Below are 26,365 nucleotides of genomic sequence, written 5' to 3'. Positions count from 1 at the left end.
AAAGAACGATGAAGAACATCATGCAACATATTTTAAATAAACTGAGTTTAAAGTCTGTGCATGCATGTTACTGTGACCAGGTGTGTGTGTGTGTGTGTGTGTGTGTGTGTGTGTGTGTGTGTGTGTGTACTCACGCTTTCAACAGACTGTGGTCTCTGTTGAGATTGTGGCTCAGCAGGTTGGAAGACAGAGAAAACAGTTCCTCACACCACACCTACCGAAATCAGACACCATCATCACCATCATCACCATCATCATCGTCGTCATCATGACCACCACCACCATGATCATCATCATCATCATCATCATCATCATCATCATCAGTACCTTCGCTTCATCCTCCTGCGAAGCGATGAAGTTGAGCTGGTTGACGTTGACGAGGTCGGACGCTGTAACCACTGTAACCATGCGGTTCTCGAGCCGGCCAACCAGGTTTCCCACATCGAGCAGCTCCCGCAGCTTGGCCTCCTATTGGACGACACAGAATCAAAGCTGTCGGCTGAAACCGAGCCACGGCGGAGCCACACGGAGGAGACGGAGGTGGTGGAGAGCATCAGGGTCCCTGTAGACCCTGAGAACTCATGACATGGCGTCTGAAAGACACGCCTGAACCGTGATGTTTACCACATTAATGGTGTGTGTGTTACTGTGTGTCTTGGCTGACGAAGCTGTCAGTTTAAGTTGGCACAGGGGGCATGTGCCATCTCATGCCATCTCGTGCCATCTCATGCCATCTCGTGCGGAAACTCTGCAGATCCCCTGCAAACTGCCAATGTGTCGGGTTTGGAGAGCAGGGAGGTTTGGCCCTGCACTGCTCGTGATGTCCAGTACACAAAATTGATTAAGTCATGAACGAACAACAGAATATCAGGCACCTCTGAGCCAAAGATTTATAATAAAATATAACTAAAGTAAAGTGCTAATGCCCCAGATATCATCACAAAACAATTAGTCATAAATGAGTCATATTCTAAACCAGCTTTCATATCTCACTTTCAATAAATTTGCTGTTATTCAAGACTGTTTGACTCCATCTTTCGGGTTTTCTTAATGCGTTGTCTCAGCAGAGACGAATCCTCTTTAGCTTTAAAGGAGCTTTTCTTCTGCTACAGCAAACCTTAAAAAATGAACAATTCCTCTGCGACAACATAAATAATGCGGAGGTAGAGGGGGGACAGAGGAGGAGATTATTGGAGATCTGTGAAGCAGTATGGTAATCAAGACTTAAAATTATTCATAAAGCATTAAAGTGGCAGTGAACAACATATTTAAATAAAGGTGCTGCAGGTGTGAGAGAGACTGGACACATCACAGGTGACAGGTGAGGCGCAGCACCTTTGGCGTTTTGGTGCTTCTCCCGGTTCTGACATCTTTAACGAGGGTCAGGTCCAGCAGCTCTGTCTCCTGAAGAAGACACACACACACGCACACGCACGCGCACACACACACACACACACACACACACACACACACACACACACACACACACACACACACACACACACACACACACACACACACACACACACACACACACACACACACACACACACACACACAGAGTCAGCTGTTTTCTGGGAGGTAAATGCTGCATCCTGTTTCCTGCTGTGGATTAAAGCCCACCTGGAGAGAAAGTGTGTGTGTGTGTGTGTGTGTGTGTGTGTGTGAGACAATCAATGATCACATGCTGTCTATATGCTTGCTCTTTGCAAGACTCATCCAGGTGTTCCTACAGACCTTCACTACAACAGTAAAACGGTGCTTTTCCATGAGTGCAGGAGCAATAATCTCATGATATCAGAGTACTTTTACTGAAGTAAAGGGTCTGACTTCTTCCTCCAGCACTGGAGATTATTTGGCCCGGTCTAATCTGAATAAGAGATGAAGATAAGGGTTAAATTTCAACAACTGTAACATGTAATTAGACTCGAACTGTGTCTGACCCAAGTCCTGATACTTGACTACCCAGATCTGAATACTGACGAGTCAAAGTTGAACTTAATTAACTTTTTTTTAGCATGAAGCTAAATTTGTTTCTCATCATCTGCCTCACTGAAGACAATACAGGCTGACACAGGTGATCTGAGACTGTGTGTGTGTGTGTGTGTGTGTGTGTGTGTGTGTGTGTGAGCTCCACCTTGTTTTGGTCAGTCCAGTACAGGTAGAATCCATGTGGATCCACGTGCAGGGTCACCGGAGTCACAGTGGACAGATCCTACAGAGAACCAGTGGAAACATGAAAGCCATGAGACCAGCAGCGGCACTGTGCAGTGGACTGAAAAGCCATCTCATACTGGAACAGATCACTGTTCGCTTGACTGTCACTGGAGTAGAAATAACTATTACGCAACGCTGCACCTGTCTGTGGTGACACAGCCGAGATGATTCACAAACGCTCGGTCAACTTTCAGACGTGCTCGTCAAACAGGGAACACGGTGGATCAGGACGCCGTGTAACTCTGCCCTGCCGTGGACGAAAGTTCGGCTCAGCTGTGCTGATGTTCTGCTGCTCAAAGAGTCTCTGCCCGAGTTATGAAACGTGTTAGAAAGTGGAGTCAAAGTGTCTGAAAACTGAAACGATTCCACTCAGGCCTTGGCAACGAGCGCGGCAGCCATAAGGGAGCTGCAGCGTGACGTCTTCAGGCTGGCAGTCGAGCCGGAGTCAGAACGGACCGATGACATGAAGGCAAGACGGTGATGGCTGTTTTCAACAACACACACACACACACACACACACACACACACACACACACACACACACACACACACACACACACACACACACACACACACACTCCTGCGTGTGAGTCCAGTCTGTGTTTGGAAACTCTGAACTATTAAAGTTTCAAACGTCCTCCATCTTTCAGGTGACTCAAAATGAGATCTACACCAGATGTCACTAAAATTCAGCAGCTTAAAGATCCACAGTGTACGATTTAAGTGGATCTATTGGCAGAATAACTGATGGAGTCCATCATGTTGCATCACCATGTTTCTACAGTAGCCCAAAACAGACAAACCAAAAACCATCTCTAGGGAGCGCCTTTCGTGTTTTTAGCTGCCGCCATAGAGGGAGAGGAATATTCATTTAGATGCAATCTGCAGCATCACAAACTGGGCCATTAAAGGCACATTTAACCGCTCCAGTTATAACTTCAAGAGAAACGTCAGATGACACATCAGTGAGCTAGCCGCTCCATTATTTACTAATATTTGTATTTCTCACTTTTTATTCATTTTCAGTGGCAATGGTGGCTGTGTGACAATGATGACAACAACTCCCATGATCCCACGCTGCTTCACGATGCCATCAAACAGCATCTTCTGTTATTATTTTGATTCCCCTAGTGGCAGAAATTGCACACTGCACTTTAAAAGCCAGGAAGGAGCTAACGGGAAGTAGCTAATGGGGAGGAGCTAACAGGAAGGAGCTAACGGGAAGGAGCTAACGGGAAGTAGCTAATGGGGAGGAGCTAACAGGAAGGAGCTAACGGGAAGGAGCTAACGGGAAGTAGCTAATGGGAAGGAGCTAATGGGAAGGAGCTAATGGGACGGAGCCAACAGGAAGGAGCTAACGGGAAGGAGCTAACGGGAAGGAGCTAACGGGAAGGAGCTAATGGGAAGTAGCTAACGGGAAGTAGCCAATGGGAAGGAGCCAACAGGAAGCTAATGCTGAGAGAGGCAGTGATGTGTTCAAAGTTAAAACTGAAGTCCGTAACCTTCCTCATGTTCAAACTACAGGAGAGGAGATGAAGCATCATGGGTAATATCCGTGAACGCATGTGGTGACACGTGCGTCTTTGCTTCTTTATGCTCCAGCAAACGGGTGAAAACAGTAATAATGAATTGAAACTAAAAACAGAGAAACGTAAAGAGCAAAAAAGGCCATTTTTTGTGTTCCTAATTATTTTCTGTGTTGGAGATTCTGTCTGAGGGAAGATTATTACGAGTTTTTCAATCAATGTTGGGATTATTTAGAAATTAGAAAATAAAAAAAGCTCATGAAGATCCACCTTCAGGGCTGTTATTTCATCCTGGCAGCTAAAACACACACACATCAGTGCGTGTACAGTTTTGTGTATTTCTCTGCGTGTTCCTCAAAGGTCATCGCTCTGCTGTCCGAGCCGCTTCCCTCCTCATCGTCGTTCACAAGAAGAAAACCAGAAGAACAAGCTGAAGAAGAAGACGCTTAACTGGATCCCTGGTTGTCACTCGTTGGCATGGCAACCCATTCTATTTTTCATAAAGCTCAGCTCGACATGTTGGAGATAACACACACGCACACGCACACACGCACACACACTCACACACACAAACACACACACACACACACACACACACACACACACACACACACACACACACACAGGGTTCAATCACGGTGAATAGATCCGACAGTGTATCGGATCAGCTCTTAGTATGATTCATGATATCATATGGCTCAATACATTGATTCACACACACACACACACACACACACACACACACACACACACACACACACACACACACACACACACAACAAACATCCATTCTCTCTCACACACATCAGATCTGTTTAGGTGGTGGTAACCATGCCAGTTACCATGGCAACCGGACAGCACGTTTCTCATAGTCAGAACCAGTACTTCAGCATACCAACACACACACACACACACACACACACACACACACACACACACACACACACACACACACACAGAGTACAATAAATGCATACCAATGGATTCTATACCAACAGGTGGCAACAGATATTGACCACAATTGCCTTTTACACACGCACGCGCACATATACACAAACATGCACGCGCACACACTCCTCTAGCTTGCTGGCGTCTCATCTGCAGGTACTTACTGCCAAAGCTCAATCAACAAATGAATAGTAAACACATCTGACAGCGTGGCACAGTTCCTCCTCCTTCCTCTCTCACTCAGGTCTAATTCAGCTGAGCGAAATAGAGGTGATATTCACACACTGCCAAAATACGTGTGTGTGTGTGTGTGTGTGTGTGTGTGTGTGTGTGTGTGAAATGAAAATAAAGGTAAACATGACATGGAGTTAGAAAGTGAGGAACTGTTCTCTGATGAAGCGCTGAAGGAAAACCAGTCTCCTCACCTCGTCCCATTTGATGAAGTTGCTTCCGTTCCTCAGTGTGTGAGAGACGGAGGGCGGCTGGAGTTTCAGTGCGTGGACCCCCGGCTGAGCGCTCGCCATGGCTTCACACACACATTAACGCGCTCGCGCAAACTGGAGATGCTCAGACTCAGAGGCTCGCGTGCTGCATCTCCGTCATGTCCGAGCCCAAACTCCTCAGAAGTCAGACAGAGGCGCTCCGCGGCGGCGGCGGCGGCAGCGGCAGCATCCTCTCCTCTCCAGACTCTGTCTCGGCTGCACTTGTCTTCCTTTTTTTTTTTTTTCTCACTGTTCACTCTTTTGAATTTCAGTCTTCTCTCTCCTCTTCCTCTCCGCTCTGTGTCTCCTTCCTCTCTCCTCTCTTTTCTTATCCCTCCCTCCCTCTGTTTGTCTCCCCCTCTCTCCTCTGTTGGTGCTGCATCTCGCAGAGAGACAGACTGAAACAGATGCCTTCGTGGGAGACAGGATACGTGTGCGTTCGTGTGCGCGCGCATGTGTGTGTGCGTGCGTGCACTGCCTCCACAAATTGACTCATCGGCGACATGCGCACAACGGCAGCTTCCCACAGATGGGGGAGGGATAAGAGAGGAGGGAGAGCAGGAGCGACAGGGAGAGGTAGAGAGAAAGAAAGAAGAGAGTGGGAGAGGAATGAAAAGAGAAGAAGAGGAAGGAGGAAAAGGAGAGAGAGAATAAAGAGCGAGTGGGAGAGAAGGGAAAGCGAGTGGGTGGTTCAGTGGAGGGTGAATCAAATGAAAGCAGGATCTGAGTCAAATAAGGCCACTTTTGAATCTGCAGCACGTTGTCAAAAGTATGTGGACGCCAAACATTTCACCCATATGTGCTTCTCGGCCCTAAAGCGCAGGCTTTAATCTGCTTCCACTCCTCTGCTCACATTTTGGATGCTGCAGATCCCTGCAGGGATTTGCTCTTGGTAAGCATCAGTGAGATTTGGCACAGATAGGCGCTCAGGCCTGGCCTGCAGTCAGCGTCGGTGTGGAGGTCAGAGCTCTGTGCAAGCCGGTGAAAATCCTGCACACCAACCCGGGAAAAGGACCTCACCGCTTTACCGTTGGTGTGTGTGTGCATGTCAGGAAGGGGGCTTATACTACCGATGCTTCATCTTGTTTCGAGTATCGACACTAGCGTCGATAGGATCTGCACAAAAAGACAGATCCAACCCACGTTAGAGCCTGTTCTGGTGGCACATGCGCTGTCTGCCTCCCTGCTGCAGCTGTTTGCATGCAGTCAGTCATCACCGTGTTAGTTCAGCAAACATTTACAGGTAGAAATAGCCTTGAACACCCATCTGATTAAGTGATCTACAGAGTAAAAGTTCAAATGTGTGCTCGTAGCTCATTAATTAAGCTTTCACTTCTTTATAAGACACAACACGTGGCTCAGCAGATACTTTCAATCATAAAACAGAACTGCCATTGGTAATCTGATTCTGATCTGATCACATGGTGCTGGACCAGAACCAAACTTTGTGGTGTTGTCCGCCTCAAATTGTCACAATGTGTTGAAACAAGGGCTTTCCCAGAAGCTGGAAGCAGAGTTTTGTATAAAACATGTGTCACGAGGCCTGACTCAAACATTAAAAACATGTGCGCAGTGTCCACATACTTTTGGCCATATTGTGTGCTTAAAAGCACACGGGTTGGAATTGGATTTTATATGTTTACAAACACAATAAGAAGAGAGGAAGGAGGCGAGTGGGCGACACAGTGGAGGTTCAATAATAGAATATTGGAACAATATTGTAAAAACAAAAACCAGTCAATGACAAACGGACACAAAGCGGAGCCGCGTGTCCAAACGCAATATGTGATATTGGCAATTTGGTGCATGAAGAGTCCAGTAAATAAGAGGACATGAGTGTGTGTGATGATTCAGAGGATCAAGAGGCAAATCAGGACATTTCAGGACACGTTTGTCATGTCTGCTCCTGCGTGTCCTGTTAAATAATGAGCAGCGGATTCAAGTCAGTCATGTTTCCTGTAAAGCCGTCTCAGTGAAACACGTCGTAGATGAAATGCTCATAAAAATGCATCCTCACTGATATCATTAGGGCCTCTGTGGCTAAAAGCCTTCCCTCGTGCATTTATCTCTCCTTGCAGGGATGAAACTACTGATTATTCACACACGCAATTTTCATTGAAACTATGTTTTTTCCAGCAGAAGCAGCACTGATGAAACGTGTTGTCGGTGCAGTCTGCGGATCATCCAGACGAACACTCACTGAAGTCCATTTCTGACAGGAAACGAGTTGGATTAAAAGTTTGAGATAAAAATAAAAGCACTCATTGATCATTACTGATAATCAGCAGCGTTTGGTTTGATTCAACCCGGTCTGACTCCAAACTGTGTAATACCTACGTTGGTCCACAAAGCGAAACGTAGTCATTTCACTAAACGGCTCTGAAATTGTGACGGGTACGTTTTATCTGCTATAGTCTTCGTTCGTTGTTTATGGCATCCGTAGCTACCACCGTAGCAACAACAAAAACGTATTTTTACTACAATTTCGTAGAGAGACCTGAAAGAATGTACGTCGAAACGAAAAAACTAGGTATTACACAATTTGGAGTGAGACTGGGTTGTTTGATTCTGCGTCAGACAGTGCGCTCAGTCATTTGGACCACGTTAAATAAATAAGAAATAATGTCATTTGACCCTCAATCTGGTATGTTTTGCATTTATTGGCTCATCATTGTGTTCATTGTGTCACCTAATTAAACCTTACTATGATTTCCCAGAACTTTAAATCGCTCGTTCAGTCAAACTGAACCAGAGAATTTGGCGTTTTTGCTTCATAAATTAAGCAAATGATTATTGATCAATGACTAACTCGACTGTGATTGATCAAAGCATCTCGTGTCTTTGCATTAAGACACAAAAACGACGCTCAAGCGTGCAGGAGAACACTGACCATCACTGAGCAGCAGCCCCCCGGGAGGCTCGACACCCACTCGCACCTGATCTTAACATATCACACGTGACCTCAACGACTCCCAAGGTGTGAACGATCCTGCGGGAGGAGGAATGCCTGGGACTCCCCAGCAGTGTCAGGACTGAAGAAGCCCAGCTGCCTTTTTAAAGGACATAAAGCACTCTGACGGTGCCACAGCGCGACCCCGTCACCTCCACGCTGCACAGATACATGCCTCACGTCTGTCAAGGCCCACCATGTCCTCCCACACACTCGTTAATGTTCAAAAAGACATGTGCAGAGAGCCATGCTGCCATGACACCGTCAGTTTGTACTTGACACTGTTAGCATCAGAGCCGACTGTGTGTCTGCAAATATCCAAAATTAATACACTGCTAATATAAACCTGGCTTTGCACCAAAAGATGAACGTACAGAAAAGACATGAGCGAACATGAGCGTCGCCACCAGGATAAGTGTGTTCAGTCCAGGTTTATGCTCACATAAACGCAGCAGGTGTTCTGCTTCAGTAAACACTGGGGAGGCATTGAGAGCTTTGTGGCTGTCAGCACTAAAGAGCAGTGAAGGCGCTCTGTGCTGCACCTGGGCGAGCTCAGGCGGAGGCTTTGAGGAGCTCGCGGAGCAGAGGTGGGAGGATTCTGGATCTTCCTGCTGAATAAGTCCAGAGAGCGGGGAAACACGCACCACGTCGGTGGTTAAGTGCTGCCTGTTTATGGCAGTTCAGGGGCAGAAATTCCCAAACGATAATTTGAAGGAGTGAATATCAAGACTGCAGAGTGGTTTTACGTCGAAGTGTTTAGACAAGACAGCTCCCCAGTTTCATCACATCATTAAGGATCGTTCTTCTCAGTTTCTGACAGCTTTAAGGGGAAAAAACACAAGAATTAATCTATAATTTATCATTCGTAATCTCTTTTTCACTTGGTTTTTATTTCCCCACGCACACAAAATGTAGGTTTTTGCTGTAAGAGGACACTGTTTGAGCAGCTTCTGCTGCTCAAAAGGAGAGAAAACGTGAAAGAGGCAGGAGAGAGTCCCTCTGTGGACCTGCTCAAATACAGCTTTTCGATTCAGTGATTTTTTTAAAGAATGAAAGATTAAAAATTCCCCTGTTTAGGAAAAGTTTGGACTTCTGACGTGAGTGTAGTAGTTCCTTCACTTTTCGTTTCTGAACCATTGAATTTAGACTTAAAAACAGCTTGTTTACAGCCTGGATCAGTCATGCGTGACACTTCATGTCGGTGAGGCCACAAACTTTCGTCTGTTTCATCACAGCTGATCAAACTACTGTTAAATAAAACCCGTGATTTTAACTTCCAGAGGTTGTTTTCTGATTTGCTGCATGCTGCAAACCCACTGACAGAAACACACACACATTTACACACAAGACTCAAGACACTCCTACTGCCCACACACTGGCACTCACACAGACAGAGGCGCACACACATAAACAGACACATGCACTGACACACACAGGCTCGCACACACCCCAGTCTTCACCAGCAGATCTCCGTGCTGGGAGCTTATATAAGGGAGTGTGGGAGGGCGAGAGCTATTTCAGGACCAGAGAAGACGTAAGTGTGCATGTGTGTGAGCTTGTGCATGGCTATAGTACCCATATGGATCTTCACTGGGCGCTGCGGTGTGTGTGGAGGCCTGCTGTAAGGACTATAAGGACTCTGATTCAGTGGGTTTCATAAGCAGTCAAGTTTGAAGTGAAGTTTGGCTCTGAACCTCTGGCAGCTCGCAGACTCTCTGCGCCTCCGACGCGTTCAGGCGCACCCCGGAGCTGCCTGCAAACGCACTCAGAGCCAGCAATCCCGCAGAGCTGCGTAGCAACTGGAAAACGTCGACATGTTTACTTGTTGTAGCCGCAGACTTGTCAAGTGCGCCCGGATGTTGTGGCAGCAGCATCCTCTCGCTCTCTCAGCTCTGATAAGAGCCTTTCCAAAGCCCTCTTTAATTGCAGTCTTTTCCCAAAAAAGCCCCCTGGAAACATTTTCAGGGGTTGGTGCACTTCTTCCCACTGGAGAAACAGTCTATGAAAGCAGTGCAGAGCATGTTGCACAGTGCACAGTCTCAGAAATGACATGTCGCTGTTGCTGGTTTTCTAAATGAAACTAGCGACAGAAATGAAATTTCCCTCAGCTCCACTGCGCTGGGGTGCAGGGAGAAACCACAGTTTTGGATATCTCCGAATCTGATCAGATAAAACCTTTACTTCCCACACAGCTGTGCCTTTGCAGCCATGCTAACAGCGCAGCAGTGTTGGCCGGTTGGTCCACCACTTTGATCCAGACTAAAACATCTCCTCACATATTGGACGGGGCTGCCATGAGATTTTGAACAGGCGCTGACGGCTCCTACAGGACGGATCTTCATGACTATTATGTGATCAGAAAGGAGAAGCTAAAGAGAAGACTGGGATTGTCAATCAGGAGAAGACTCGAGCATGTCAAAGAAGAAAAGAAGGCGAAGGAAAGGTTGATCTGACGTGTTACGGTCATAGATTCATACTGAAACATCTGTAGACTGATGTACGTAACACAGAACACAAAGTCCTGCCTGGAAACTTGCAGCCATGTGCTACGACAGCTCCTTTAAATCACCTGTTGGTGAACAGTTCAGGTTCCCGTCCAGTAATATACGCCAAAGGAAACGTGCTAACACGTGAAGGCATCACCCAGATGAAACGCATCCTTACGCGTTTCTTTATTCCCACGCTGCACTGAACCTTAACCCAACGTGTTCACAGGTGTATCTGACAGGTGCTGCACAAGTCAGAATGAGCTTTAAAAGTCTTAAGCAGGAAGAAAACGCCTCAATAATGGAGGTGAAGCGCACGTGAATCATCCGACCTGACTGACTTTGGCTAAGCTTCACGTGTAATCACGACCAGCAGCGACCTAAAGCTTTGTCCGCTGGTCTCCGCGTCCACCCTGTCACATTAATCCTATTTCCTGCTCAGTAAAACAAATGGGATGACAGAGTGTGGGCTTCCTGCGGCTCTGGAGGGGACAGGACCCTCTCCTGATGCAGCGGCTGCAGCAGTGAGCGGCAGCTGGAGGCCCGCGCTGACACCAGCACACACGTCCAAAGTTTGTCCTTGTTAGCGTGATTCAGCCTGTCTGTGGGTTCTGGAGAGCCGGGCTGTGAAGTGTGAAGGCACATTTGGCTGCTCTCGCCTCCATCGCTAAATCATCTGTATCACTGTTACACCCTCAGCGGTTCGCTTTCACCTCATGTTCTCAAAGCAGGGAAGCTCTCTGGACCTTTTCCTTTAAGCGTCTCCTGTCAAAAATGATCTCACTGACAGAAGAAGGGCGAGGAACCAAGCAAAGAAAAGGGTTGAAAACGCATAAAGGGACTTTAAAAACTGTTTTGAATGCTGCAAATTTTGGCCAAATTAACATAATTTCCACCTTTAGATTCTCAGACTTTCTTCTGCAGCCTCTTACACGAAGACGCTGTTTTGAAGCATTTCAGTAAGTCAGTAAAACACGTTATGCAATATAGACTGACAGCTCAACGATTAATCTGAAGTTGCCAGCAGCTGATACTCTGCACAAATCAAACTGGGTTTCTGTCACGCTGAAAACTAAAAAAACGAAACCTCTCAAGTTAAATTACTTTAAAGAGAGCTGCTGCTTTTTGACGACGTGCATTTGAGTTTTGTTCACAGTCACACGCAGTTTAATTTCCAATTTAAGTTATGAAAGACATCACTGAAAATCCTCAATGAAGACTGCAGCAGCAGACACGCTCATGCTGATGGTTGATGTCGCCTGTCAATCAAACTTGTGTTGCGTGCTGGTAATGAAATATGACTACAGGACATACCTGATACACACCATCACGCCCTCAGTAAACGGTGGTTGACTGAAAGCGTCATCAGCAGGACAAATGGACGCCGTGAAGGATGTGAGTTCAGGTTTAATGCAGAGTTGTGACGCTTCAGCTGCACAAACGCCCCTACAAACGTCTGCATCACCCGCTTTACTGCTGCTCAGCCATCTGAAGTGGAATAACATCAGTTTAATGTACTTCTCAGAATATTTAAAGCGGTCCTGAGGTTTGATCACACATAATGAATCTAATTTAAGCTGCATTTCACTTCACTGTATTTCTCTCTTATGGACGGTAGATTGTGAATATAAGTGACTGTAATCTGCAAAAACTTCAGTTTTGGATCAGCAGATAAGAATTCTACTGTTTTACATTTAATCTGCTCAATTATCAAAAGGCGAGAGGAGGTAATTTCCTTTTGAAAATGGACAGAAAAGAACATTTATGCCAACAGAGCAGCGTCAGGCTGAGGGAGTCCTGACTACAATGACCAACAGTGAGTTCTCCGAGTGGCCAGTGGAGCAGACGAACCAGGCGCAGGTCCAATCTGCATGCACTGATTGATTTCAGAGGTTTTTTACTTGTATTTAAATGAAAGTCTGACTGAATCTTACTGAAACTTCGTGCTCACTGAACAAGCTAAAAGTGTCAGTGTAAAGACATTCACGTGGACGCTGTGAGGATTTCTGGATCAGCGTGCTCGAGCTCACGGTTTGATTTTATTTTTTAAGCTTTCATGTCTGATACACGACTAATTAGAGAGCTTTTCCAAAACACTGCATGAAAGGCCTCTGGGCATCGTCGAGTGCTTCCACATGATCCACTTCCAATCTGTGGACTTAAATGACCATCCTCCCAAAAAGCACCAGAAGTTCTTTAAACAGTCATTTAATGAGCGCAGATATCAATTTGTTCCCCGTGATGGATATCTCATTTTTGAATGAGACTCTTTTAAATTATTCAGCGAGGAGATAATGAGCAGACATCCCACACAAGGCCACGAAAACAACTCGCACGAGCCCGGCAGTCATCGCACGCGGCCGGTAATGACGCCGCGTTACACAAGCGGCGCAGAGGAGAGCTGGGAAACAAGCGGAGGAGTTGAAAAGGTCACACGGCCATCCGACTCGCCTTCTTCGGGGGGGTGAGCGGCGGGGTCAGACATCAGAGAGAAGGTCCAGTGTTCGCCCGAGTCTCCACATGACCTCTGGCTTATGGGGCTCACTGATCTTTGGACTGGAAGGACTTGAAAGCAGCATCGCAGCAGATTGGCTTCCTTTAATAATGAGAGCAGCGGAGGAGCAGGGAGACGTGCAGAGAGCTGCACCTGAGAGACGCATCGAGAGGACGAACGACGACTTCAGTGCAGACGTCAAGCAAACTGTCTGCAGCTGGATGGCCGAAATGTTGATTTATTCTACTTTAAATGAAATGTTTTCAGAGGTTTGGCTGTTGGTGCAACTAAATGAGCAGTTTTGACCTTTTCATCTTTTACTTAAAGGCAACACATTTAAAATGAGCCTTTTCATTCACCTGCCAGGTGTGACTGGCAAACGCTCCACAACACAAACTTAAACTCCCAGACTAATCAATAACAGGCCTGCAACAAATGATTTTCTCTTGATTAATCTGCCATTTATTTTCTCGTTCAGTCTACAATAAGAATAAGTGCTCTGCTGAGCAAGCTGTTCGACGCTGGTCACTTCGTACCCACGTCTAATCCTTAATACTGATTTCAAGCAGATTTGTGTCTCCTAAGATTAAACATGTGTCTTCCCTCAGACACCCGACCCTGCATCCAAAACATGCACGCACACACTCACACACATGCACGCACGCAAAACAAAGCAGATTTCCTTTTTTAATCATAAATCAGTTTATAAAACTGACAGTCATGTGACAGTGATCAGACCGACCGCTGACACTTCCTGATTGAAAAACTACGAAAAAATAGAAGCTCTCGCCAGATCAGCTGAACACACGCTTGACATGTATGTTTGAGTGTGTGTGTGTGTCTCTGTGTTTGCCGTTTCTATCCGTGTGCTTGTGTCTCTACTTCACAGCCAGTCCACGGGCAGAGCTGCTGTTTCTGTAGCGCTGCAGTTCACCATCTGCGGCCTCATCAACGCTTGTCACAGCTACTTGGTCTCAGAGCTCCTGGCGATCGTCCATCTGTCTGTCCGACTTCTGCCACAGCTGATCAGCGTCTCTGCCCCGTCTTGTGGCCCCCGCTGCTTTTGTTCTGCTCTCCGGGTGCTTCCTGGCGCAGGTGTCATGGTGATCTGGTGTTCAGCAGCTGGACTGTCTTGCGGCCGTAGTGCCAGTAGCTGTAGCCCGACGCCGCCGTCGTCACCGCCGTTACATACCTGCAATAAAATCATATGATGCAATAGTGTCTGATTATTTTGGGTTATTTTAAACACCAACAGCATCATTTTCCCACGGCAGAAAGTTATTATTGTGTGAGGACGTCTTAATCGTCCTCCAGTGGGCTAATCGCAGCTGATTAATTAACTGATACACTGAATCACTCAAACTGAACTCAAAGATGTGCCTTTTACGACCCCCCGTGGAGGCATCACGAAAGAAGCAGCGACGCACAGCGTTAAATGAAAAAGAGAACAAGTGTTTTGAAACTTTATCTTACAAATTTATTATTCAAATCAGTATTTATTGGTGCGATTAATAATTAATTTTTAACTGCGTCCTTTAAACAGATTTATACGTTTCTAAATTGTGTTTTGGAATCAACTGCAGAAAAAGTTCTGAATTATTACGACAGCAAACTTAAACTCGATTCAGTGATTAAAGGAAAAAAAAAATTCAGGCAATTACAGTTACAGTTACAGTTACAGAGAACAACGTGTGAAACTCTGATGTTTCAGCACCAGCACGCTCACGACCACCGCTGCTGCTGCAGAAATACAGGCAGCTTGCTGGATTTGGAAAAATGTAGGTTACTGTGACACAATAAAATGTTTGTCCTGAGTCGGATCTCTACTCCGACTCACGCGGAGTTGTGGATTGAAATGAGTCACTTAACCCGAACACTCCGCGGGAACAAACAGCATTTATGTGCTTGACAGAGACGCTTTGGAAAGCCCTCTGCACAATAAACACTAGACTGGAAAGGAAAGGACAACGTGGACACGAGAGTCAAGAGGGTGAGAGCTGCATGTGCACAGGCAGTGTGAGAATGGGGGGGTTTACCATAAGCACTGCAGCAGGACGCTGTCGGTATACTGGAAGACTGGAGCAGCCAGAGAAGCTGCGACCAGAAAGAGCTGGATGGCTGTGTTGATCTGAGAGAGAAATAAAAAACACAGTCAGAATAAAAATCTCTCACCTTCCTCTCCAACAAATGAAGGTTGGCTCGTGATTTTTTTGAGAACCTGTTGAGCGTGACACACGAGCCGAGGCCGTCTGCGAGAACAAAACAACACTTTGTGGCAGCTTCAAAAGAAAAATACTACACTACACCTGCCAGCAACCACCAGCGTACTCTGCATCGTCAAAAGTGTCAGAAAGAGTGATGCAGAGTCTGTGGAGGAGCCTTAAGACAATATTCTGACGGTGATTTCAACTTTAACAACACATTTCTATATCAACTGCAAAGGGCACGGCTCGCTGTGGACTCAGGTCTGAAAGGGATGACGTCACAGTGTCTCATCTGCCAGTCTGGCTTCTTCACTGACGGTTCACAAGCTCGTATGTTTGCATGTGCAGTGACAATCGGACCTGCAGTTTGACTGGATTCTCCATTTGTACGACAATCCTGAGAGTCCTCTACATGCACAAACATCCACTCCTCATCAAAATGACAACAATCTGGGAGAAAACATGAGCAGGAAGCTGCTGTCTGTGCAGATTCTGTAAAGCACTGTGCTACATTATAAACGTGTGAGCGAGCTGGAAGAGCCAGAAAATACAGAAATAACACCAAATAACCCCACAGACTCATTAAGTTCTGCTATTTAAGGCTCGAGTGTTGCTAAATCTCCACTTTACGACAGCTGCGTACAAAATGTTCAAAGTCCAGCGTGCAGTGAGAGTGAGAGTGGGTGGTGTGTGGGTGGAGAGTGTGTGTGTGTGTGTGTGTGTGTGTGTGTGTGTGTGTGTGTGTCACCTTGCTGAAGAGCGTGGGCTTGAGCTGCGCTGTGGTGTAGCAGGGGTTAAAAAACTTACTAAGGGTAACCTGGAGGAGACAGAGGGAGAGATTGTAAAGTGCATTCATGTCCTTCCTCTGCTACTGCGCTTGTGACAGATGTTGTACTGAATACTGCACTGAATACTGCACCTTACAGTCTCAGTATTCGAGTACTCACCGGTGGAGGTACAGTCTTGTATCTGACCCAGAAGACGGCAGCTATTAAACCGATGTCTCTGGAAATCACCAGAGCCGTCAGTGGAGCTAAAGCAGGACAAACAACACGGTAAACGATCCGGTAATACTGCACCGCCACTCAAAGCACACAGTCCAGTACCTGGGATAAGTCCCGCGTAGGTGAGACTGACATACAAAATACTGATGAGGATCTTATCAGCCAGTGGGTCGAGAGCGCTGCCCAGCGCCGACTTCTGAGTGGGCCACGTCCTGGCAATGTAACCGTCCAGCTGAGCGAGAGGGACAGAGATGAAGACATGTCACTAAACGCTTTGAAGAGGTCTGAAGAAGCAACTTTTAATATACGCAGTGACATCATCCATCAGGCCGCCTCATGCTGGACGTGTGCTAACTGTCACAATTCACCACCCTTTAAGATATTTCATGTTGCCTGCTACTGCAAGATAGTTAGCATTTCCTCTTTCTAACTGCCATCCTGATCTACTGATCATGTCTGGACTGTCCTGATTGTTATCAAACATGTTTAATTAACATGATTTTGGATGCTGTCTTGTAATGGGCAGATTTATAAAGAGTCGGGACAGAGATCAGAACAAAATTAGTCCTGTTTTTAAACAACAGAAGAAGAAATAAAAGGTAGAACTCTCAATAAAACTATATTGATCTCAGCACTGCAGTGTGTCTGTGTGTGTTTTAGCGTCTGTGTTACCAGGTCAGTCGCTCCAGCCAGCACAAACAGAGCGAGGCTGAGGTGAAAGTGCTGCTGGACGATCAGATGACCCAGAAATGGAGCCAGCACGATCCGACACACACACAAAAAGTTGGGGATTGTCCACGGGTTCTCATACTGCGGAAAAAGACATCAGAAAACAAGTGAGCGACGCAACAACATCAACAAAGTCAACACAGGTAAATCAGCCTACACCTGCTCCAGGCTCAGAATCAATGTGTGAAACACCCACGTTAGACATCAGCCTACTTCTCATGAGTGATTCTGACTTGATGAATCACTGGAGGACGTTTTCCCTCATCTTCACCTAAAATTAAGGTTACTGAAGAATTTCCAAATTTGCTGGGTTGAGAAGCACAACGCAGGAACAAAATAATAATAATAATAATAAAAATAACTTGGAAAAATCAATTACTTTTGGATTTTTACAAACTATGACACAGTTTCTAAAATTAGCTGTCACATGAGCTAATACAGGCTAACATGTCTAACTGTATGTACAGTACAGAGCTGTACTACTTTTCTTGAGTAAATCCATTAAATAAATAAATAAATAGTAAATCTACTTTATACTTTGTTATAGTTGTGAAACACTTTGTTGCTCCATTTAATTTATCTGACAATTACATCCATCACAAACAGGAGCTATCTGTACACACGTCACACAGGTGTGTGTGCGCGTGTCTGTAAGGTGACACACTTCACATTCCTCCACATGTCCCTCAGTCAGACCGCTGTGGACTCACCAGCTCTTTGAACTTGAACAGTCCCTGTCCCGGTACCGGTCTGGCTTCATTCCGGTCCGCCGCCGGGGGGCTGTCCGGTCTCTCCTCCGTCTTTCCGGTACAAAGCCCACGAGCTGAGGGCAGCAGCAGAGACCGGAAGCTGGCAGCTGACCTCTCGTGACCTCCCCGGTACACGAGAAGCCCGGTTCCTTGCGCGTGCCAAGGTGTCGCTTTCACCTGCTGAAGGATCCCGCTCCAGCACGCGACCCGACCCTCCGTCCCGTTGAGACTAAGAAGCCACGAGTGCTCCGCGACAGGTGTGTGCCTGTGCCGCCATGACGCAGGCTCGAGGCGGCACACACCTCGCGCGGATGCCAAACAGCGAACATTTGCTGCGTTGCGGCAAAGCGGCGCGGAAATCCTCCTAAAACACATCATCATCTTCACAAAGCCTCCGTTACCGACCGGCTGGTCTCGCGCTGTCCGTCCTCGTTTTCATGATTAAGGTTCAGACTCTGACGGTCAGAGCCGACGGGACCACAGCTCGAGACAGCAGGCTGCCATGTTGCCGTAAACTGATACAGCGCTGCCGTCGTAAAATCTCCAATGAGTCTTTCCTTTGCAAGGCTTTTATTTTGAAAACAAGCGATATTGTGATTCGGTAAAGTCACAAATTGTGAATCAGCAAAGAGAAACGCATCACAGGAAAGTCTCTAAAATAGCTTTGATTGTAAAAATGACACCGTTATCAACAGTTTTTAGAGCTTTGTTAATAAAAAACAAATATTTCATTTATTGCGATATTTTAATTTGAAATGAGTCGCATGTTTTATTCATTTTTCAAATTTTTGTGATTGTACAAAAAACAGAATGCTTACAGGAAAATAAAAAAAGTATTTACCAAATGTTTAATATCAAGTTATAAAGTGCAAAACATACAAAAAGAAACCAGCTGTTTGGTAGACAACACAGAAGAACTTCAGGACAACCTCGAGGACATCATGTCTTCTCTCACGTCAGGTCATTGACGTGAGAGACAGTACATGATGAGTGACTGACTGACTTCACTCACCATGTACTGTAAAAATATACAGAAGCATGTACTCTGATGTGTACCTGACTATCATGGTAAACTAGTCTAAACCCAGATATTTCTTTTAATTCTGAAATATTATATCTTCATTAAGAAAACTGTATCTGTGACACATCAAATCCTTGAAGAAGTGGGACACTAATGACATTTGCTTAAGTGTCGACACCAAATCACAAGTGGGATTGATCACACCACGTGTTCAAAGCTGTTTGTGTGTGGATGAATGCACACACTGTCAGCAGAGGTGTGTGTGTGTGCGCAGTTGAGCTTCGTTCCTCTTTTTAGCAGGAAGTTGGCGCTCATTCGGGAAACTGTGGTTGCTGTAAGGTTGCAGAGAGATGCTCTCTGTGTATTTTAGGAGTTACGAGATCTGTCCGGTCTTTGTCAGCTGTTGTGGTTGTTTACATCTGCTGGTCAGTGGTTTGGTGGCAGCGGTCTGGTTGATGGGTTCACCATCAAGTTTCTTTTCTCGACACAGAGACCTGTTCAGTCATCACTGACCTTATGCTGAGGTCTGCAGGATGGAGCAGGTGTGTCTTCTGAGTCCGTTGCAGCCGTCAGTGATCAGATGGTCTGCAGCTGATACAGCTTGGGTCCTCTCTTCAGCAGGAAACCCTGTTCATTCAGGGAGCTCACCAAGCCTTCGAAATCCATCACCTGGAGGGAATCGACCAAGGGATAAATGATCCTGCATGCGTACAATGGCTGTGTGTATGTGTGTGTGTATTTAAATGCTGACTCACTGCTTTAATCATTGTTTGTGCTGAGAAGAGACCTTCAACCTTCACAAGCCTCACCTTTCTATTATGCAGCTACTGTATTCAGTTGTTGAGCAGTAAACACCCAAGCACTGCTTCTCAGGTAGATCCTTGAATAATGTGGTTTCTATTTCAGCGTCGTAACAGCAGTTTTACAGCTGATCTGGGGCCCTCTCGAGCTCTGCTTCATTTACAAAAACTGCCTGCACGACAGTCTCAGTTAACGATCGCTTCAGTAGCAAATTTCTCACAGACGGGGAGTGAAAAACACATGACGGTGTTTGTGCCTTTCACGTATGTAAATCTGACCTTGTGTTAACGTCACTGTTTTTATCCAGTACACGTGCATTTCAGTGCATCTGCATGCTTTCACCTTGATGTTCAGTTTGTCGGTCACAGATCGAAGCATCTGGAGGTCAAACTGCTTCTGATTGGTCCTCTGGGCGTGCAGGTGCAGCGCGTTGACCAACCGCTTTGCAGCGCTGCGCTGGCTCATGCCTGACCCGAGCTGAGAGCGCTCAAAGTCCAGATTGCCCAGACCATCTGAGTATGTGTCAGCCAGACTGCAAGACAAAGCCCCACACACACACACACACACACACACACACACACACACACACACACACACACACACACACACACACACACACACACACACACAGATTTACATCTCAGGGGAGTATATTCAATACAGCACAACAAAGATTTTATTTTAATTTCCTTACTTGATGTCATCAGTTATCAGTTCTGTAATGGTTTCAAAGAGGATATTGCTCAAATTTAAAGAAATACAACCTGAGCTACCTGAAGACATTATTATTTAATAGAGCAAATGATTAACAGAGAAAATAATAACGAGATTAAATCACTCATAAACACGTTTGTTAGTTGCAGTCCTAATACACACAGAGACTTCTGTCGTGTCACCTGTGCTTCATGATCTCCACCACGTCCTCAGCGTCACTCTTGGTGGCGGTCTCTCTGAGGTCCAGCCTTGCTCGTGCCTGCACAGAAACACAGTCAACCACACGAGTGTTGAAAAACTAGAGGGAAAATTGTTCCATTTGTTAGACAAAGTTTGGCTGTAGCCTGAAACTAGATGTTATCTGGTGGTAATCATCACACGTTGCTGATGGGTGAATACAGCAGACACACGGAAACCTACCTCAGTGAGTCGAATTAAAGACTCGAGCTGTCGGGTGGTGATGGGTGTGGAATCAGCAGAGTGCGCCTGAGCCCTCAGCGACAGGTAGAAGTCCTGAATGGTCTGCGCAGCTTCAGCAGAGAGCGAGGGGTGGACATACTGACGGGCGTAGCTGATATACTTTCTTAACAAACATGCTGGAATGGGGTCTATGGTTTCTCCTGCAGGGATCTTGACACGGATACACACATGCTGCATGAGTGCAAATGATTTTGACAGATATCACTGCACCTCAAGAAGTACGGTTCATGTTTCACCTGCAAGCGTTCAGACAGCGGCATGTCCAAGTGATCCAGCAGGATGGACGTCTCTAATTCACTGTTGGTCCTGGTGACGACGGCGCTGCTGGTTCTGCCTCTTCCTGCCCTGTTTGCCATGACGTGTTCTGACAGGTGGCGGTCATGCGACTCATCTGGGATGTCCAGGAGGAGGAAGACGACGTCGAATCGAGAGAGAAGAGCCGAGCCCATTCTAAAGACAAGAGCGCACACCTGTAAATACGAATCCGCCAGCTGTCACTACGAAAACACCCTTCATTTACTGATGATCTGAACTTACTTCAGATTTTCAGAGACAGTCTTGCCTCTGTTGTAATGTCCTCCAATGGGGTTTGCAGCAGCTATGACTGACGTCCTGGCGGGCAGAGAGGAAACTATTCCAGCCTTGGCCAGACTCACAGACTGCTGCTCCATGGCCTCCAGCAGAGCCTGCTGCTGGCTGCCCAACTTATCGAACTCATCAATGCAGCAAACGCCTAAAGAGAACAGACAGAGAATAAGAGGAAAACGAGGACAGGAGAAGAAGAGGTAGAGAAAGAAAAATGAGAGAGAAGCAGGAGTGAGAGATGGGGTGACGAAGAAAAAGTGAGTTTTTCCAAATTTCTAGTGTATCTTTTCAGAGTTGGAACAACATTTGGACACAAACTTACTTCAAACTCATACTTACATACCATAATGAATCAATATCTATGATGCTACACAGGCACAAACTCACTCTGAACCAGCGCTTCGACTCTCTTTCCTACCTTGGTCAGCCAGCACCAATGCTCCGGCCTCGAGAGCATAATCCCCTGTTCCTGCGTCTCGGGATAAATTCACTGTTAGTCCTGATAAACAAACAAACAAATCAATAAATAACAAATTTCCAACTTGATTATGTTGTAACAAATGTGAATACCTGCTCAGAGTACAGTCACCGCCTGCATATCTAACAGGGAGCGTAGTGCTTTCAGATAACGTACCTGTGGTGCTCGTGCTGTTGCCACAAACATAGATTCCTCTGGGAGCCACATTACACACTGCCTGCACACAGAGCACACGTGAAAATGTCAGTTTTAACTCAGCATTTATACACTAAAACTGGCTCCGGACCAACACGTCGCAGCTTCAGAAAGTTAACGATCTCGATGCAGGATGGCGTTGGAAAGTGTTGACAGCTAACTCCCAAGCTGAGGGATTTGTTGACAAAAGAGGTAGGACATTGTCAGTTACATGGAAGAGGTTTGGACATCTCAAAGGCCACGATGAACAAAAGATCAGGCCGACTCTGACAGATGTAACGGCTCTGGTCAATGTGTTCCGTCTGTCCTCTGTGTTACCTGTAACATCTGACTCTTTCCCAGTCCAGGGTCTCCCACCACCAGGATGTGTGGGTCTCCTCTGACTGGGACGGTGTTCTTGCCAATGTGTTTCTGCCTCCCTCCAAACAACGCCAGGGCGAGAGCAGCTTTCACCAGCTACAGACACACAGGAGCACAGAGTGATGGGCTGGAAGACGACGCCCTCTTTACGAGATGTGAACAGCGCTGGTGCATCCAAGCAAATCATACTGAAGAAAATGCTGTTGGTGGACTCAGCCTTGTCTCTTAACTCACCAGGTGGCCATAGATGACAGGACACAAAGAGCTGAAAGAGGCAAGAAGATGAGAGTGTTATATATCTCGGTGTGAGTTGACAGCATCTTGTTAAAGCAGGACTAAAAGGGCTGAAGGTCGACACCTGCAGTCGCAGCCCTCTGAGGCGGGCTGAAGGCTTATTATGGAACAAAAACATAACTGCAGGATGAATGAAAAACAGCAGAAAAAACTCCAAAATCCAAGATCGTGAACACGAGTTGGGGCTAAAAATGTCAACAGTGAACACGTGAATAAGCATCTTACTGTACTATAAGTCTCAGCAGGTCAGGCTGTGACTGGATCTCCTGGATGGCATAAAGCTCCTTCAGACTGAACTCCTCCCCTCCAGAATGATCTTCCAGAGACCCTCTTGACCCCTGACCCGACTTGGACTGCTGACCTACACATGAAGAAGTAACACCTTACTGCTGGGTAACATTAAAAAAATAAAACTGCTGCACAAAACCCCACTAGCTTCGGTACCTTTAGTATTACTGACGGAGGTGGCTTCAAGGTAGAGGAGGAACATACACTGATCCTTATTCCCTCTGGAACTACCTGCGTGGAAATAACAAGTGTGAGTTTGTGGGCTTGTACTATATGTAGAGTAAGTAAAAAAAAAAAAAAAAAAAAAGTAAAAAACAAACCCTGATGCGTGCATGTTTCACTGAGCTCATACCATCGTTGGTGACTCGAACGATCCCTGTCACAGTAACTGTGTCTCCAGGGACGCAGCTGTCACAGAGGTCAGAGTTCAGGTGACACTCGACGGTGCGTGGGATTCGTCCAGTCTCCCTCTGCTCCCCGCCCATCAGCTCCTGCACCCTGAAGCAACATAAAGACTCGTTTCAAATGAAGCACAGAAATGGATTCTCACAATATTCCACTTTTTAGTAGAGACGACCGACTAGAACATTTTATAACAGCTGGAAGAACTTTGCTTTTTCTGTATTGAATTTTGCCCTTTTCATGTCAGCAGCCTTCTTAGCGCCCAAATCTAAACGGTACCTCCTCTTATGATCTGAAAGCTCAACTTCAAAACATCTTTCTTCAACCATTGCCGGAGCCAAAACATCACACTCTCTCTAGCCCCCACCTAACAACTGCAACAAGGATTTCACTCAGCCACGTGTTGCCACGATACACTTACTTGATGATCTGCCAGTCTACAGTGTGAGTAAGAGGAGAACTCCGGCTGGGGGCGAAGGAACGACTGCGACAGTCAGGCTGGATACACTATACCATAAAAGACACACACACACACACACACACACACACACACACACACACACACACACACACACACACATTAAAATGACAAGGTTAATGTGTAACTCTAAATAATGATGTCAAAGATGGATATGTGTGTATGCTGAAAAGAAGCTGTATGCATACAGTAATATTACAGTACAGAAAAGATGCTGCAGGAGAAATGAATGGTGTGTGTGTGTGTGCGCGCGTGCATACCTTGGTAGGTGTAGCGTATTTCCCATGCTGCAGTGGCAGAGACTGTGTGTGTGAGCAGCTCAGACACCTGAAGGCCATTCTGGTGCACAGAGGTCTGATGTTGCTCACTCTGACCACGGTGCCCCTCACACACACCAGCCGCCCGAACAGACTGGCTCGCAACGTCCGCAGTGGAGTCAGCGGTTCATAGTTATACAGCCTGTGGAAGATTTACACAAATAAAATCACCGTGATCAGCTGTAAAGCAAATCACTGACGGCGCCTCGCTGTGTGCATTACCGCGCGCTAATGTGAGGGATGTTGATGATTGGTGTTGTGACAGGAAGCTCCTCCTCCTGCAGCTCAGCAGCCTGATTCTCCAAATCAATGGTCAATACCTGAAAAACACACACACATATGTACTATCTGTCTGTCTGGCATTGGATCTCTGAGTGGAGCAGTTCCATGCTTTGCCTCTTCACAGATCTCACAGATCGAAGTTTCAATTCTATGGTTTTTCAATTGATAAGCAACTGATCATTTATTACAAGATATAAGTATCTAATAAACTATGCACATGAGAAATGAGTAGCAGCGACTGTGTGTGTGTGTGTGTGTGTGTGTGTGTGTGTGTGTGTGTGTACCTGGTGGATAGCCACTCCCAAACAGTTGAGTATCACCTCTGGTTGCTCCTTCACCTCTGTGGTCAGATTAGGAAGAGCTTTACGTACAGTTTGGTCTCCTGTCAAGTCTGCATAATCCACCAGAACACTGCCCTGACGCTCAATCTCATCCTGCAACACACACAAATCCACCCTTTAACTGAAGGGAAGCACGTCACAGACGGACAGACGATAACCCCGAACGTCATTTCATTGAACAGAAAGAAACACGAGCAGAGAGACGGACTGACCTTGTCATACAGGTGAATCTTAGAAGTGAAATATTTCTCAAACACTTTGATCTTTGCCATACTCGGTGAGTTCTCTATGAAGCCTGCACATAGAGAGACGCATCAAGACAAACACATCACACAGAAAAGGCCACATCATCGTGACCATTACACAGAACGTAACCCGTGTCTACAGTACGCATCATCATCACATGAAACTATGACTGACATGTACCTTCAGAGAAGTACAGAGTCCATCCTTTGTAAGGACACATCATATCCAGAGTAGCCTGACAAAGGACTGAAGAGACAGACAGACAGACAGACAGACAGACAGACAGACAGACAGTTCGGATTGTAAATTAAGACATAATATTGTAGCTTTCATGCACAATTTCATTTTCATAAGATAAAACCTTGTAAAAGCATTCGATGCTAATATTTCATTTGTCTTCAGCTCGTGCAAAATTGAATGTCTTTCTTCAACATTTATTATTATTATGCAGCCAAAAAAGCTCCTTACTTAAGAAGGTGCCAGCAAACATAAATAGAACTTTATTTATATTTTATTTATACAAAAACACATCATTCCCCCAATTTCTTCAAAGTGAATTACTGGACATGTAAAATGGAAAAGCAAATGGGACTCACCTCTCTGATGGTTTCCTGATCCTCCTCCTCCAACACCACCTCCACCTCTCCACCCTCCACCTCCTGATGCCTGCCCTGAACCTCTTCCTCCACCTGTTGATCCTCCCCCTCTCCATGGTCTACCCCTCCATCCTCCCCCTCCCCTCCATCCTCCTCCTCCTCCTCTCCATCCTCCCCTGCCTCCTCTCCATCCTCCTCCACCTCCTCTCCATCCTCCTCCACCTCCTCTCCATCCACCACTACCACCACCGCCTCCTCCGCCTCCTCTCCCACCCCTCCATGAGCGTCTCCTGGACTCCTGTCCACTCATCAGTTTCCTAAAACAGAGCAAGAATTAGTGATGTGACAGCACAGAGCAAAGCAGTTCAGTCAAACGTGGACTAGCTTCATGTATTTTACCATTCAAGTACATCAGAACCACAAGCACAACGGCTGCCGTTCCAAACTCCATTTAAAAAACATGGAATTTAGTGACAATGCAAATGGCAGCCAACACGTCGACAGACTGAATGAAACACTTTGATAAAAACTTAGAAATACGAAACAATAGACATTTCTGCATAAAAATGACATGAATCTTTGGAGCACATCTGCGCATTTCCGGGTTTATAATTCAGCAGTTTTACGTTAGTTCGTAGCGTTTTTGGTACCACTATTGACACGGAAAAGGATCAAACCATGGACAAAAACTAAGTTAT

At 46.1% G+C, this 26,365-nt stretch overlaps 3 protein-coding genes across 4 annotated transcripts in view; all 3 read right to left on the bottom strand.

Annotated features, from left to right (window-relative positions):
* The window catches only part of plcb1 (phospholipase C beta 1), a 22,239-nt gene extending 16,577 nt beyond the window's left edge, over positions 1 to 5,662 (bottom strand). The window contains exons 1-5 of the mRNA XM_070978328.1: positions 5,117 to 5,662; positions 2,138 to 2,215; positions 1,336 to 1,404; positions 328 to 468; positions 135 to 214 (exon numbers count right to left, since the gene is read on the bottom strand). Of these exons, the coding sequence (XP_070834429.1) occupies positions 135 to 214; positions 328 to 468; positions 1,336 to 1,404; positions 2,138 to 2,215; positions 5,117 to 5,215 (467 nt within the window). The 5' untranslated portion in view covers positions 5,216 to 5,662. The remainder of the gene's footprint in view (positions 1 to 134; positions 215 to 327; positions 469 to 1,335; positions 1,405 to 2,137; positions 2,216 to 5,116) is intronic.
* Positions 5,663 to 13,545: 7,883 nt separating this feature from the next.
* crls1 (cardiolipin synthase 1) lies at positions 13,546 to 18,314 on the bottom strand. Of its 2 annotated transcripts, none has more exons than XM_070977590.1 (7): positions 17,751 to 18,314; positions 16,984 to 17,121; positions 16,414 to 16,543; positions 16,255 to 16,340; positions 16,056 to 16,124; positions 15,140 to 15,231; positions 13,546 to 14,295 (listed from the first exon to the last, which is right to left on the bottom strand). In XM_070977590.1, exons 1-7 carry the CDS (start codon positions 18,168 to 18,170, stop codon positions 14,202 to 14,204), a joined length of 1,029 nt encoding a protein of 342 aa, XP_070833691.1. In that variant the 5' UTR covers positions 18,171 to 18,314; the 3' UTR covers positions 13,546 to 14,201. The 2 variants fall into 2 exon arrangements, with proteins under 2 accessions (XP_070833691.1, XP_070833693.1); XM_070977592.1 differs by having other exon boundaries at positions 14,067 to 14,295; positions 15,140 to 15,228; positions 16,053 to 16,124; positions 17,751 to 18,311.
* A 212-nt stretch (positions 18,315 to 18,526) lies between these two features.
* mcm8 (minichromosome maintenance 8 homologous recombination repair factor) lies at positions 18,527 to 25,772 on the bottom strand. The gene is made up of 20 exons (XM_070977541.1): positions 25,668 to 25,772; positions 25,252 to 25,317; positions 25,038 to 25,120; positions 24,769 to 24,918; positions 24,425 to 24,522; positions 24,146 to 24,344; positions 23,829 to 23,914; positions 23,358 to 23,503; positions 23,162 to 23,236; positions 22,943 to 23,078; positions 22,658 to 22,688; positions 22,382 to 22,519; positions 22,025 to 22,085; positions 21,809 to 21,889; positions 21,343 to 21,538; positions 21,042 to 21,255; positions 20,746 to 20,955; positions 20,508 to 20,584; positions 19,954 to 20,143; positions 18,527 to 19,479 (listed from the first exon to the last, which is right to left on the bottom strand). The coding sequence occupies exons 2-20, from the start codon at positions 25,292 to 25,294 to the stop codon at positions 19,387 to 19,389; spliced, it is 2,307 nt and encodes a 768-aa protein (XP_070833642.1). The 5' UTR covers positions 25,295 to 25,317; positions 25,668 to 25,772; the 3' UTR covers positions 18,527 to 19,386.
* Between the last annotated feature and the right edge of the window lie 593 nt (positions 25,773 to 26,365).

Source organism: Chaetodon trifascialis, chromosome 13, assembly GCF_039877785.1.
Source record: "Chaetodon trifascialis isolate fChaTrf1 chromosome 13, fChaTrf1.hap1, whole genome shotgun sequence".
NCBI lineage: Eukaryota > Metazoa > Chordata > Actinopteri > Chaetodontiformes > Chaetodontidae > Chaetodon > Chaetodon trifascialis.
This window is presented reverse-complemented; position numbering and strand designations above follow the sequence as displayed.

Bases quoted from the DNA above. Each gene is read 5' to 3' on its own strand.
- crls1 (XM_070977590.1), bottom strand. From the start codon at position 18,170: ATGATGATGTGTTTTAGGAGGATTTCCGCGCCGCTTTGCCGCAACGCA. The intron at 16,125-16,254 runs GTGAGTACTCGA...TGTCTCCTCCAG, and splicing joins ACAAGACTGTACCTCCACCG to GTTACCCTTAGTAAGTTTTT. The intron at 14,296-15,139 runs GTAAACCCCCCC...ATTTTATTGCAG, and splicing joins GTCCTGCTGCAGTGCTTATG to GTATGTAACGGCGGTGACGA.
- mcm8 (XM_070977541.1), bottom strand. From the start codon at position 25,294: ATGATGTGTCCTTACAAAGGATGGACTCTGTACTTCTCTGAAG. The intron at 24,345-24,424 runs GTAATGCACACA...AATCTTCCACAG, and splicing joins ATCCCTCACATTAGCGCGCG to GCTGTATAACTATGAACCGC. The intron at 19,480-19,953 runs GTGAAAGCATGC...GATTCCCTCCAG, and splicing joins CCGACAAACTGAACATCAAG to GTGATGGATTTCGAAGGCTT.